Source organism: Aphidius gifuensis, linkage group LG5, assembly GCF_014905175.1.
Source record: "Aphidius gifuensis isolate YNYX2018 linkage group LG5, ASM1490517v1, whole genome shotgun sequence".
Taxonomy (NCBI): domain Eukaryota; kingdom Metazoa; phylum Arthropoda; class Insecta; order Hymenoptera; family Braconidae; genus Aphidius; species Aphidius gifuensis.
This window is the reverse complement of record NC_057792.1, coordinates 3,989,476-4,003,242: the sequence shown is the minus strand read 5'-3', so window position 1 is coordinate 4,003,242 and position 13,767 is coordinate 3,989,476. Positions and strand designations below refer to the sequence as shown.

General features: G+C 22.8%; 2 protein-coding genes across 3 annotated transcripts; one reads left to right on the top strand and one right to left on the bottom strand.

The window, feature by feature from the left end:
- The first annotated feature begins 2,147 nt into the window (after positions 1-2,147).
- On the top strand, positions 2,148-10,296 carry LOC122856922 (aryl hydrocarbon receptor nuclear translocator-like protein 1). Of its 2 annotated transcripts, none has more exons than XM_044158833.1 (14): positions 2,148-2,760; positions 3,201-3,702; positions 4,749-5,129; positions 5,746-5,817; positions 6,087-6,324; positions 7,471-7,563; positions 7,634-7,751; positions 7,959-8,138; positions 8,480-8,732; positions 8,803-8,941; positions 9,027-9,145; positions 9,224-9,318; positions 9,390-9,532; positions 9,622-10,296. In XM_044158833.1, the coding sequence occupies exons 1-14, from the start codon at positions 2,745-2,747 to the stop codon at positions 9,937-9,939; spliced, it is 2,667 nt and encodes an 888-aa protein (XP_044014768.1). In that variant the 5' UTR covers positions 2,148-2,744; the 3' UTR covers positions 9,940-10,296. The 2 variants fall into 2 exon arrangements, with proteins under 2 accessions (XP_044014768.1, XP_044014767.1); XM_044158832.1 differs by having other exon boundaries at positions 9,390-9,550; positions 9,622-10,161.
- LOC122856237 (DNA-directed RNA polymerase I subunit RPA43) lies at positions 9,940-12,160 on the bottom strand. The gene is made up of 4 exons (XM_044157929.1): positions 11,821-12,160; positions 11,542-11,684; positions 10,793-11,449; positions 9,940-9,944 (listed from the first exon to the last, which is right to left on the bottom strand). Exons 1-4 carry the CDS (start codon positions 12,009-12,011, stop codon positions 9,940-9,942), a joined length of 996 nt encoding a protein of 331 aa, XP_044013864.1. The 5' UTR covers positions 12,012-12,160.
- Positions 12,161-13,767: the final 1,607 nt, after the last annotated feature.

Here is a 13,767-nt window from a genome sequence, read left to right as displayed (position 1 = left end):
CTTGATAGTTTGTAATTATTTGACGTATTAAAATTGCATTAATTATTATAAATTAATAATTATTAAATAAATTGTTTAAACGACAACAAAAAAAAAAGATATAATTAGTTAAAGATTTAAGCAATAATAGTTGATAAAAAAAAAAAAAACATGATAAATATTTATTACAAATTTATACAAAACGTATGAATGAATTTGTTTTTTTTAAATAAACAAATCAAGTTTGTAAATTCAATAATTCGTTGTGTAACAATTTATAAAATCAGCTAAACCAATTTTATTCAATACTCTTTTTATCATTATAATAATTAAAATAATATAATAAATTTATTTAACAGAGTAAAATATTAATAATACAATTGAAAATAAATGGATTTAATAGAGAACAAATAAACAATAAAATCGTTTTCAAAATGTTGAACAGAAAATTTTATAGCTGAATAATTTTGATGATAAGAATATTATATTTTAAATTGAATAAGCCACATGTATTGTTGACTCATCAATTAAAACAATACATTCAATGAATGTAAATTTTATTTATCAATGTACTTGTATTTCATTTGTCTTTTTATATGAAGTTTAAAATGGAAAATATGATTAGGTAAAATTTGTGTTTGTATTGGTAATGAAAAGGGACAGTGATGAGACAACAAGATTATAACAATATTATGAAAAAAAAATTAAATAAAGGAAATATATGATAAAGAGAATTTATTGAGAAATGAGATGAGATCCGTCAAATGCAGTCTGTTTATACGTCGTTTACATAACTCGCTTGGGTCAAATTGCTGTATGACTCGCATTATCCGCTTCAATTACGCAACTGGAAATTCAGGATTATTTTCCCCTTTTTTTGTGATCATCAATACGACAGTAATAGATTTTATATTAAATAATTAATGCATTTACTTTTAAATTATTTTAGCAAGAAAATATTTTCTTATTATTTTTATTTTTTACAACTGGAGACAATTAATTTCTTACCAATTATCGAAGTTGAATGAATAAAAAGGGTTGATTACAAGTTAAAATATGCATCGTTGATCTTGAAAATTAATTAAAATTTTTATTGAAAGAAAAAAAAGAAATATTGATACTTGCTTTTCTGCAAATTATTTATATATTTATCGAAAAATTAAGATAAATAAATAAATCAGGTAGTTTAGGGTTGAGTGGTTTCTTCTGACCAGTGTCACTTTACCAATCATCAAAGAATCGAAAAGAAGAAGAAAAAAAATAGCCAATATTGATTTGTAAAAATAAAACCCAGAAAATAATAAGAGTAAAAGATAATTAAAGTTTCGAATTTCGTTGGATCAATTTTATTTGTTTTTTTTTCTCGTTAGAAAAAAAAATAAAATAAACAATTTTATCAACAAGTAAGTTATTAAAAATAAATACAATTATTTATTTAATCAATAGTACAATAATAAATAATAATAAATTTAATATTTATAATATTTCAGATAATAAATGTAAAAAAAAAAAATATTTATAATGATCATATTTAATTGGTTGAATCGTCATTACAAAGAAAAGGGACACAAGGGTATAAACGTGGTAACTTCAAACACACGTTAATGATCGTTGCAGTGCGTCATAGAGGATTAAAACGCATCAAAATGCATTGATTAACACTAATTAATGATCTCTAAATAATCAGTAAATACCAAAAATTTTTTTAATCCTCAACTTGATCCAATCAAAAGTTAACATCAAAGCAAAAAAAAAAAATTGCATTACACACAGTTTATTTTCAAGCAGCAATACCATTGACAAATATAATAAAAAAATTTTTTTATATATCAATGAAAAGAAAAAAAGAATAGAGAAAAAAATATTTCACGTATTTCGAAACATCTTGAAGACATTACATAATATATTTCGAAAAACAAAAGTTTCAAAAGGACTGTATAACCCCGCTCAAGTTTATATGTATACCTTTTGTTATTTATTATTTATTTATTTATTTATTGAAAAAAAAAAAAAATCAATAAATTGAATAAGGAAGACAATGGATTGTCATAAAAAAAAAAAGGATTTAAAATTGTGTATCATTATGGTGATTCAGATGTATTGTTATCAAGAGTCCATGTTTGTGATGGTTAAATTTGAAATAATAATTATCCAAGAGGTAAATGAATATATATATTTTAGCTAATGAGTAAAATTTTGAATGAATGTTAGTGGATGGTTAAATTGTGGGTGTGGATATTAAACGATGTACAACAATATAATCCCCTCTATATTTTAATAAATATTACATTTGGTAGGGGATGATTCGCATATCAGAGAAGTTGAAATTTTAACAGGGCGGTTTAAGTCACTCCCACCTGCGGTTTTACTCAGGCGCGGTAACGATAATATAAAATACTCTATTCACTTATATTCACATACAATTTTATAACTTGCATAAACACGTGGTAACTTGTTCTAGTTGCTTCTGTCTATCGTGGTCACAACAACTACACCTTTCTGTTTTCTCGTTGTATTTATTTAATTCATCATCTCAAGTTAAATCTATTGTTATTCATTTTTTTAAATAATTTTTTTTTAAGTGTCTCTTTTGTTTTATTTGAAATATTAAAAAAAAAAAAAAAATTAACTAATTTAAACAATGTTTATTGTTAATTTTTTTATTGTGATACAGATAGAATTTTATTTTAATATGATTGTGAATAAAATTTGTTGAACGAGGTGATTTCGACGATGCATAGTTACTTGACAATACCACGTGTTGGATGTTCGATATTTTTGGTAAGAAAATATCAACATTAATTATTATTTTCTCATTCTGCATGTTGTTAAATAAATATTTTAAATTTATTACTCTTGATAAGGATAATTATCATTGAGATATTGTAAATAATTTTTATCTTTTTTTTTAAAGATAATTAAAGTGCATTAAATCATTTAAATATCACGTGATATAATAATTAATTATATAGTAATTAAAAAAAAATAATACAAAAGTTTATTTATGATTTTATAAATATTATAAAATTTTATTTAATATGACTTCTTTGTCGTTACAAGTTCATGTGAATTTTTTCTTTTTTTATCAATTACACTAAGCTGCTGTGTGTCTACATAATACAAACTGGATTAAATTTATTTTTTTTATTTTTAATTCTATCTATTATTTATTATTCAATTTAATAAAAAAAAAAAAATAACAAGCTTTTTAATGTTTACAGAAGAAAACGAATTTTCCCCGAGTAAAGAAGGAAATTTTATTGATGATTTGTCATTTTGTAACATTGATAAAAATCCAACAACTGATAAAATCACATTTAACAATCAGCACATTAACAACAACTTAAAAACAGAGCACAATATTATAAAAATTAACAATGAAATTAATAATAATAATAATTTTAATTTCGCTAATAAAAATATAAATAATAATAAAGAAAAAGAAATGGTTGCACAAGACATGGCCCAGAGCTATGATCAGCTCTTTCATGCTGCTCAAGAACCTCCAGGATATATATCATTGGATGGACTCAGACAAATTGTTCATAATGAGCCAGTTGAATATCAACAAAATCACAATATTATAACATCATCAATTGACAATACAAATTTTTATCTTGATGATCATGATAATGAACATCAAAATCAACAACAACTACAACAGCAACTACAACATCAACAACAACAACAACGTACTTACTATAATCTTGCTGCACTACCAAAGTAAGTTTTATAATATATTTTCTATTTTAAAATTTAAAACAAATGTTTATTAATTTAAAAAAAAAAAACAATATATATATTCAACAATTAAATACTACTTTTGTTTCGATTTCGAAAATATAACACTAACGATAATCTACATGACACTGCTGTTAAAGTACCGGGTCAGTTACGAGTCATGAAATAAAATTTAAAAAAAATCTACGACAAGTATAATAGACTATGTCTGCATAAAAACATACACACGTTTAAAAAGTATCTTGATTCTTAACTACTGCATTATGCAACTTTATAAATGTATTTTATAAAAAAGTAAACTATCGTGCAGAGCCACCCAAGATAGACAGAGAAAGATAGATTAGTCATGAACCGATGCTAGTGATACTATGTTTTTTTTTTTTTTTTAATTCAATGCATTCAACAATTCAAATAAATAAATAAATAAATAAATCAGCTATTTAATACACCACAAATAAAATCAACTAAACGTTTTATTTTATTTTTGTAAACGATACATGATAGAAAAAAAAAAGAAGCAAGTAAATAATTCAAATATAAATTTAAATAATTTCCATTAATTTTCAATTTTTTTTTTTTTTTTAAATTATAAATATGATCTATTGAAAATTTTAATATTATAATCAAATTTTATTTTATCTTTGCTGTAGAAATATAATCGAGATTGTTCGATGAATTTATACATTTGTACATTAAATATTTATATACATACTTATATCGTTTAGCTATTTTTTTTTATTTAAGATTGTTATTGTTATTAGTATAATTTTTATAAGAAAAAAGTATTGCGTCATGATAAATATACGCGGAACTTGTCTGAATGTGTTGTAAGTGCATTAAGTTTAAATGCATATTGTATATCGAGCAAAAATCAAGTTGTTGTCCTTGGTGAATCTTTCATGATGATGACCCTGTGCTTACTACTGTTGGGTCATATTTAAAATTAATTAATGATAAAAAATAATATTGATATTACTTGTTATGAAATTTAATTTTTCTATATATTATTTTTATTATAAATTTTATAGTGATAGAATTGACAATGTGATAATTCAAAGTGATAATACACTTGCATCATTAACCTGCACACCAGAATCATTGGTGTCATCATTTACAACTGCTGAAAATGATCATAGTGTTAATAATGATTTAACAAATATTGGAAAAATTAGAGATATATCATCATCATCAATTATTGAAAATAATTCAATGACAATGTTTGTCAATAGAAATACAAATATATTACATAAAAATAATATTAATAATAATAATCATCATCGTGGTAATCAACAAAATCGTCGTCAGTATCATCATCGACAACATCATCGTAATTATCAGCGTGAAAATTCAAATAGTGATAATGTCAATGATCATATTGGAGTATCAAACAAAAGAAAAATATCAAATCGGTAAGTACTTTTACAATTGAATAAATAAATTAATAAATAATAATTAAATTATATTTAAATAATATCCAACTTGATTAAAAAACAATAAATTTAATAATATATTTATTTAAAGTTAAAAATTAGTAATGTAATTTTTTAAAAATTTTCAAATAAAAAATTAATTATTAATTATTATAATTGACAAATATTATAGAGATCAAAGGGGTTAAAATTGAGTTTATTTAGTGATCTTTGAATATAAATTAGATTAAGTCTCTAAGGAATATTGTTTTGATGTAATTTTGTCTATAAGACTATACGCTTGAATGACTTTACTTGACGCTTACTCTTGACCTGGGATAAATACTTACATCAATATATTAAACTATCAAGAAATAATATATTTATATATTTGAAACCCCTGAAAGTTAACTTTGTATAAACGTATGTATATTTGTCATATATTCAATGTACCGGAAAGGGCGTAATAATGACGACAAGAGAAGCTGTACAAACATTGCATTGAAATTTCTTGAAATTAAACTTTTGAATTTATTATTATTATTTTAATATACACTCAAGTATTTTTTTTAAGTGTATTATTTTTTAATTGTTTTTTTTTTTTTTTGTATTTTAGAGAAGACATTGAGCTGATGGATGATGGTACTGATGATAGTAAATCAGTTCGTACAAGTACTGACAATAAAAAGTAAGTTGAGAAAAAAAAAAAAAAATAATTGAAATATTTAGAAAATTGTTTGTATTTGATAAATTGATGATTAAAATTCTGACCTTGACCTACGTCGACCTTGTGACAAGTGGGCTTCATTGGTGACGTTGTATATATATCGTTAGCGGATTCCAACAAACCGCGTCTGGTGAAATATAACAAGGGCAAAATACTCCAAAGAGGATTTAATATTTAAAAAAAAAATTAAATTTTCCTTTTTTAAAGCTTTTTATTATTTTTATTTTCAGACAAAATCATAGTGAAATTGAAAAAAGAAGAAGAGACAAAATGAATACATATATTACTGAATTATCAGGTTTAGTACCAATGTGCTATGCAATGTCACGTAAATTAGATAAATTAACTGTACTTAGAATGGCTGTACAACATATGAAAACAATGTTTGGCACAACACATCCATTAACTAAAGGACAATATAAACCAAAATTTATAAGTGATCAAGAACTTAAAAGACTCATACTTCAGGTAACTTTAAACAAAGCAAAAAAAAAAAGAAAATTAATTAATCATAAAATATATAAAAATTAATTATTAATTATAAATTACACAGTCATTTTTAAATATCATAAAAATTAACTTTCTAATCATCAACATAATTATTAATGATATAAAATAATAAAATTATTTGAATTAATAATTAAATACATTTATAAAATTTATCGTTTAAAAAAAAAAAAAGTAAATAATATATTTTAAAGTAAACATATATGATACAAGACGTTGACGGCAAGTATTTCCTTTTTCTTCTTGTTTAATAGTCAAATAATAAAAGGTAGAGTACCACGTACGTTTGAAACTTCAAGTTATTCCTTCTTTGAACAGAAACAAGCATCGATAGGACTTCTCTCAACTAGCGAGTTTACCACTCAAAAGTTTTTGATTGCACAACGTTACATTTGATTTCGCATAATACTCCTTGTCTCTCCCTCTCTCTCTCTCTTTTATTTTCTTATTTTGTCTATTACAAATATTTAAAAAAAATTATATTACAATAATTTATAATATCATTCAATATTATTAATTTTTCGTTATAATTATATATTTTTTTTTCTTTAAATCTAAATTATTTACTATCAATTTTTCTCATCAGTATATATATAAAATAAATATTTTTCTTATCTATTTTTAATCTTTAAATTTGTGCTTTCACATCTATTTGCAATATGTATATATTTGTACATAAATTTAATGTATTTTATGTACAATTAAATATATAATACACATATTGGATTATGTATCCTGGACCGCACCCAAGTTAATACCAAAATTCCAAATTGTTATGGTTCAAGCAGCACAGTGTTAATAAATAATCTATGTGTATATATGTATGAAAAATATTTTTTATCTTGATTGGTAGAAGTGGAGGTTTAGTCGTTTAAACTATACGACCTTTCTTTTCCTTTCTCTCCAATGTTTTTATTTATGCAATAGATATATACAATAAAAATACAAAATACGCTGGACTTGATTGTGTGATTATTTATCATTTTATTATGTACACAACTAGATCATAATATATTTGTGGTGTTGTTGGTGTTGTTGTTATTATTATTAATATTAACGTGAGAATAATTTTTTAATTTAAAATTTTATTTCATTTATTTTAAATAGGCTGCTGAGGGTTTTGTTTTTGTCATTGGATGTGAAGGTGGAGAAATTATTTATGTCTCGGAATCAGTATCAAAAATACTCAATTATTCACAGGTATTATTATTATTTTTTTTTTCTTGGATTTAATTAATTTATGAAAATATTAATAATTTTAAATTTTTAGGAAGATTTATTGGGTCAAAGTATGTTTGATATACTTCATCCAAAAGATGTTGAAAAAATGAAGGAACAATTTTCACGATCAGATTTAAAACCAAGAGAAAGACTTATTGATTCTAAAAGTAAATATAATTATTAATAAATAAAAATAATAATAAATATAGAAAGATAATTATAAGTTTAATTAAAATTTTTTTTTCTCAACTATCAAGTTTGATAAATGTCAAAATTTTCTAGTATATATTTATCGTGTTTATTTATGACTTTATATAGATAAAAATTGTAATTCAATTAATTTTATAGATAAATTTTTTAATTTTTTATTATAGCAATGCTTCCTGTTAAAACTGATTTTCCTCAAGGAGTATCTAAACTATGTCCAGGTGCAAGAAGATCATTTTTTTGTCGTATGAGAAGAAAAATTGACACAATGAGTAGTGAATCACAAATAAAAGAAGAAACTGATTCAACAATTGGTTGTAGTAAAAGAAAAAAACAACAAAATTCTGGTAATTAATTAATATCTATTTAATAAATTTTTATTTTAATTTACTAAATAAAATTCTAAAAAAAAAAATGATATTACTCGACATTACGTATGAATAAAATTGTAAAGAATATTTCAAAGTAAATGTGTTAGAAATAAATTGCATTTACGCATCAGCTATTTCGAAACATCGAAATACTTTTCTTTGATAATTCTATTGAAAATATTATACATATATATATTTATTTTTTTCACGGTCAAAATGATATCAACAGTAAAAAATATGTAACACATTTCTTTGTGCTTTAAAAATATTGGAAATATATATATGTATATAATATTTTTTTCTTATTTATTTTTTAGATTGGAAATATTGTGTTATACAGTGTACTGGTTATTTAAAATCTTGGACACCAGAAAAAATTGGTACAGAACAAGAACATGAGAATGAGGGTATTGATGGTGAAGCAAGTAATTTATCCTGTCTAGTTGCTGTCGGTAGAATTCAAGCTGGATTATTAGCACTTTCGCTTGGTACAACGACCCCACGACAACCTACCATTGAATTTGTATCAAGACATGGATTAGATGGAAAATTTATATTCATTGAACAGAGGTTTATAATTAAATATTATTATAATTATTCGTTTATTTAAAATTATAATATTTACTTAATATTTCAACAGAGCAACACTTGTACTTGGTTTTTTACCACAAGAATTAATTGGTGCTAGTATGTATGAGTATTATCATGAAGACGATATATTACATCTTACTGAATCACATAAACGTGCTTTAGCATCAACAGAACGTGTTAAAACAAAGGTTAAAATTTATTATTTATTATTTAATTTTAAAAACAAGTTACTTACTAAATTAATAATATAATTATTTAATTTTTTTTCCACAGGTTTATAGATTCAGAGCTAAAGAAGAAAATTATGTAAGGCTTCAATCTGAATGGATGTCATTTAGAAATCCATGGAGTAAAGATATTGAATATTTAGTTGCAAAAAATTTAGCAATTTTGTATGTTTAATAATTAATTAATTTTTAAATAATTAATATTTTTAAATTTTATATTAATATATTTATTATTTATTGCAGAAATAATGATGATGATAAATTAATTGAAAATTCTGTTGTTAAACAAAGATGTGAAAGCTCTAGTGTTCAAGGAAATTATGATTATTTTGCTCAAAGTAATAAAATTTATATATTTATAATTAAAAATTAAAAATATTGTTAATATAAATTATTTATTAATTTCAAGATAATGTTGGTCTCGAGAGATTAATATCTAGTCATGTAGAAGTCAGTAAAATTGGAAAAAAAATTTACGATGAATTTATTAATTGTCAAAAACGTCAAGAGGATTCATCATCAATTGACAATACAAATCCACCACTTGAAAATGTAATACAAAGCTCTGAGGTATTTAAATAATCAATTAATAAATTACGATTATTAAAAGCTATTTTTTTTTTTTTTTTTTTATATGATAGATTTGTACATTAACAGCACCATCATCAACATCAACAATGATAATATCATCACCATGCTTGACTCAATATCAATCAGAAATATCAAGTGAAAATAGTAGTAGTAATCCAACATCAAACTATACCAGTCATATAAGTACTCAGTTGGAGGATGACATGATGGGAATAATTAGTGGACCAGTGATAAGTGAATCATCAAATGCTTTACCATCTGAAGGAAATGATGAAGCAACAATGTCAATGTTCATGAATCTTTTGGAAGCAGATGCTGGTCTTGGTGGTCCTGCTGACTTTACTGGATTACCATGGCCACTTCCATAATTACTCTTATAAAGTCAAATTGTTTATTAATATTTTATCATAAAAAATTAACGAAAAAATCTAGTACAAAGTCGTATTTATGTATATAATATATTTATAAGAAAAAAAAAACTATTTGTTTATCTTGTATGTGCCAATAATTAAGTGAAAAAACAATTTTTACTTTGAGCATAAAGTAATTATTGTTTAAACATTAATAAATGTTTAATGGAATTTTTTAAATATTCAGTACTCTATTTTTTCGTTTGTTATTTTTTATTATTAAAAATATCATTGATATTAGTTTTAAAAAACGTCAATTAAATAATTTTAATTATATATTTATTATAATTTAATTATATAAAAATTTACATTGTATTTTATTTATTAAATTATTCTGTAAATTTTAGCTTTTTTCTTTTTGTATTTTCAGGTGATGAGGATCTTTCACGTTTGAGATTTTTTATTTTTTCATCATATTCTTCATCTTCTTCTTTTTTTATTTTAATTTTCATTGTACTTGATTTATCTACAATTTTTTCTTCGTCATGTTTATTATTTTCTATATTTTCAATATCGTCTTTTGATAATTCTAATTCACTATCATATGTTTCTTGTTCAATTTTTTCTTTTTTTATTTTTTTTGTTTTTTCTTTTTTCGGTTTTGATTTATTTAAATTTTCTTGTTCAATTTTTTCTTTTTCTAATTTTTCATTTTCTAATCTTTCTTTTTCTAATTTTTCTTTTTTTATTCTTGATTTTTCTTTTTTCATTTTTTGTTTATTTAAATTTTCCATTTCTAACTTTTCTTGTTCTAATTTTTCTTTTTCTAATTTTTCATTTTCTAATCTTTCTTTTTCTAATTTTTCTTTCTTTAATCTTGATTTTTCTTTTTTTTCCAATTTAAGTTTATGAGAATTTTCTTTTTCAATTCTTTCCTCTTCAAGTCGTTCATTTTCTAGCTTTTCTTTTTTCAGCCTTGATTTTTCTTTTTTCTTTAATTTTAATTCATTAGCAATTTCTTTTTCAGCATCTTCATCTTCAAGTTTATTATTTTCATCTTCAAGTTTATCATTTTCGAAACTTTCAAAGTTTAATTCATCTTTTGCTTGATTTTCTAGCTTTTCTTTTTTAAGCCTTGATTTTTCTTTCTTCTTTAATTTCAGTTCATTAGCAATTTCTTTTTCAGCATTTTCATCTTCAAGCTTATCATTTTCAAAACTTTCAGAGTCTAATTCATCTTTCGCTTCATTTTCCATTGATTCTTCTGCAGGAAATTCTTGTGCTTCCTCTTCTTTTTCTTCCTCTTCCTCTTGTTCTTCTTCTTCTTCTTCTTTTACAAGTCTTCCTCGTATAAAAGGCAAACGACCCTTCAAGTCAATTTGTGTGACAATAAAATTGACTTCATTGCCAACACTTAAATCACTCTTCTGCCATAATTCTTTATCCTCATCATGACTAATGATAGAAGCATTAAATGTCTGATAAATCAAAGCTCCAAGATGACCATTAAGTTTTTTATTTATAATTCCTGTAATCACATTGAATAAACATTAACAAATGCACATACTCAGTAGATAAACAAAAAAATTAATTAATAACTAAACTGTGATAAAGACCAACCTTTCAATTTACAACCAACTTTTGGTTTAAATGTATAAAATTCAGCTTCAATGTCAACATGAATAAAATGTGAGTCAAAAAATACAGCACCAAGTTCACTGACTAACTTGGGATTTTTATACTCCAAAACAAGTCCTTTCAATCTAAATTAATTAAATTAAATAAAAATTAGAATATTAACAATAAAAAAATGAGGTTAAGTTGACATATAAAGTTTTTTAAAAAACTTGTCTAAATTTAAATACATATTAATGTTGAAAAAAATAATACAATACTTACTCAGGATCATAACTATTAACACCAGGTCTTAAAACATCTCCAATACTTTTTTTAAAATCATTTAAATGATAAGGATGCAATGCTACATGTTTTTTAACATGTTTGCAATAAATACGTGATTTTTTATCTTCAACAAGACTTTTTAAATTTTCAATTGGCCATTTTATAATAGTTTGTTTTTTTTCTTGCATTATTAATTTAGTTTTTTATAAATTGTTATTAATTTATTTTTATTCAATTGTATTAAATAACCTATTTCGGAACACGTTTATGGTTTATTTGTCATACAATTATTTTGCTGTGACTTTAGTAGCAGCGTGGTTTTAGTCATTCGAAAATCGAAATTTTTTTTGGCGGGATCGAAACATAAAATGGCGTATTTTTTAATTTATCAAAGTTGAATGTAATAATTATTTAAATAATTATTGTTTATTCAATTATTAAATCATTTTAATTCTTGTTGTTTAATAATATATATTTTTTATGTAAAATAGAGTTTTTTTTTTGTCTGTTGATCTTGTTTACTGACACAAAAAAAATTATTGCTCCGGTGAAAATACTAATATTTATAATAATTTATAATAAAATACTAACAATATTCATTAACAGTAAGTTTAAATTTTTTTTTTACAATTATATTAAGAGATTAATATAAGATTAAAATAATTAAATGCCTGTATTGTTGAACAAGCTAAAAATTTGTCGATTGTTTATCGAAAAATAGCAAAAAACATATTGGCAAATTTAATTTCATTATAATCATTAAACAGTAGAATAAACTAGATAAATATTCTTACGTCAAAGAGATAATTTTATCTCATTCGAGAAAGTAAAATTGCAAACAATTAAAAATTTAATTAATTAAAAAATAATATAATACAACAATACATTAAATAATTCTTTCAATTGTCATATGGTTTATTTATTTTAATTTTATTTAATCTCATTTTTCATTAACATACATTTATTGTAATTAATGTTTTTTTATTTTCAGAAAAAATAATGGAACAAAAGTGGAGATTTTTTTATGTATTAACATAATGTGTGCTGATGTGAGCTGATGGTGCTGATGTATCTATAATCATGATCGTCATCACAACTTTCTATCAAATGCTTAAAATCTTAAAAAGTTTTTTTTTATATATATATTTTCACTAATTCAGCCTCGATATGACACATCAGGTGAGATTCTTGGAATACTTTTAAATAACATATTGTCCGCAATTTATTATTAAAAGTACCGTTAATATGTTCTTGGCTTTGCTTATGTTTCACGATGAAGTCACGTTTGAATTTATATTAATGAAAAAAAAAATATATATTTTTCTTTTACAAATGTAGCACACGCAAGTGTTTGGCATTGTTAAAATTTTATTTGTTTATTTAAACTATAAAATCACGCTTATTTTTAAATCTTATATTTGTTTTTTTTTTTTAAATTTAATTATTTATAAATTATAAAAATAATGGAAAGGGATAGATATGATTTTCTGCATCGCGTGCATCATAACTATAACTTCCGTAATTTAGAAAACTGCGGTCAGTATAAAAAATAAAAAAAAAAAAAAACAGTTTCTTAAGATAATTTTAAAGACAAAAACGGATATACCGATATTAATTTATCTTTTTATTATTATTTTAAAACATAAAAATAATAATAAATTACTAATGTCGAAAAAAAAAAGTATAAAATTATGATGAAAATCAGCTTGACCCTCATAAAAATACCAGTATTTTTCACCTATATATATTTAAAATAAATAATAATTTATAAAATATGTAAATAAACCTGACCCTGCTAGTGGGTATTAAATTCAACCGGGTCCAAAATTAATTCAATATATTAGTATCAAAGGAAAGTTTAGTTATCTGTTCTCCGAGTAGAAAAAAAAAAAAACAATTTGTAATTGAAGATAGAAAAAAAAAATATATAAAATAATCAAGTTA

Excerpts from the sequence above, each read along its gene's own strand:
- LOC122856922 (XM_044158832.1), top strand. Across the intron at positions 7,564-7,633 it reads AAATACTCAATTATTCACAG|GAAGATTTATTGGGTCAAAG; the intron begins GTATTATTATTA and ends TTAAATTTTTAG. Across the intron at positions 9,146-9,223 it reads GCAAAAAATTTAGCAATTTT|AAATAATGATGATGATAAAT; the intron begins GTATGTTTAATA and ends TATTTATTGCAG.
- LOC122856237 (XM_044157929.1), bottom strand. The coding sequence starts at position 12,011 with ATGCAAGAAAAAAAACAAACTATTATAAAATGGCCAATTGAAAATTTA. Across the intron at positions 11,685-11,820 it reads GTTAATAGTTATGATCCTGA|ATTGAAAGGACTTGTTTTGG; the intron begins GTAAGTATTGTA and ends TAATTAATTTAG. Across the intron at positions 11,450-11,541 it reads AGTTGGTTGTAAATTGAAAG|GAATTATAAATAAAAAACTT; the intron begins GTTGGTCTTTAT and ends ATGTGATTACAG.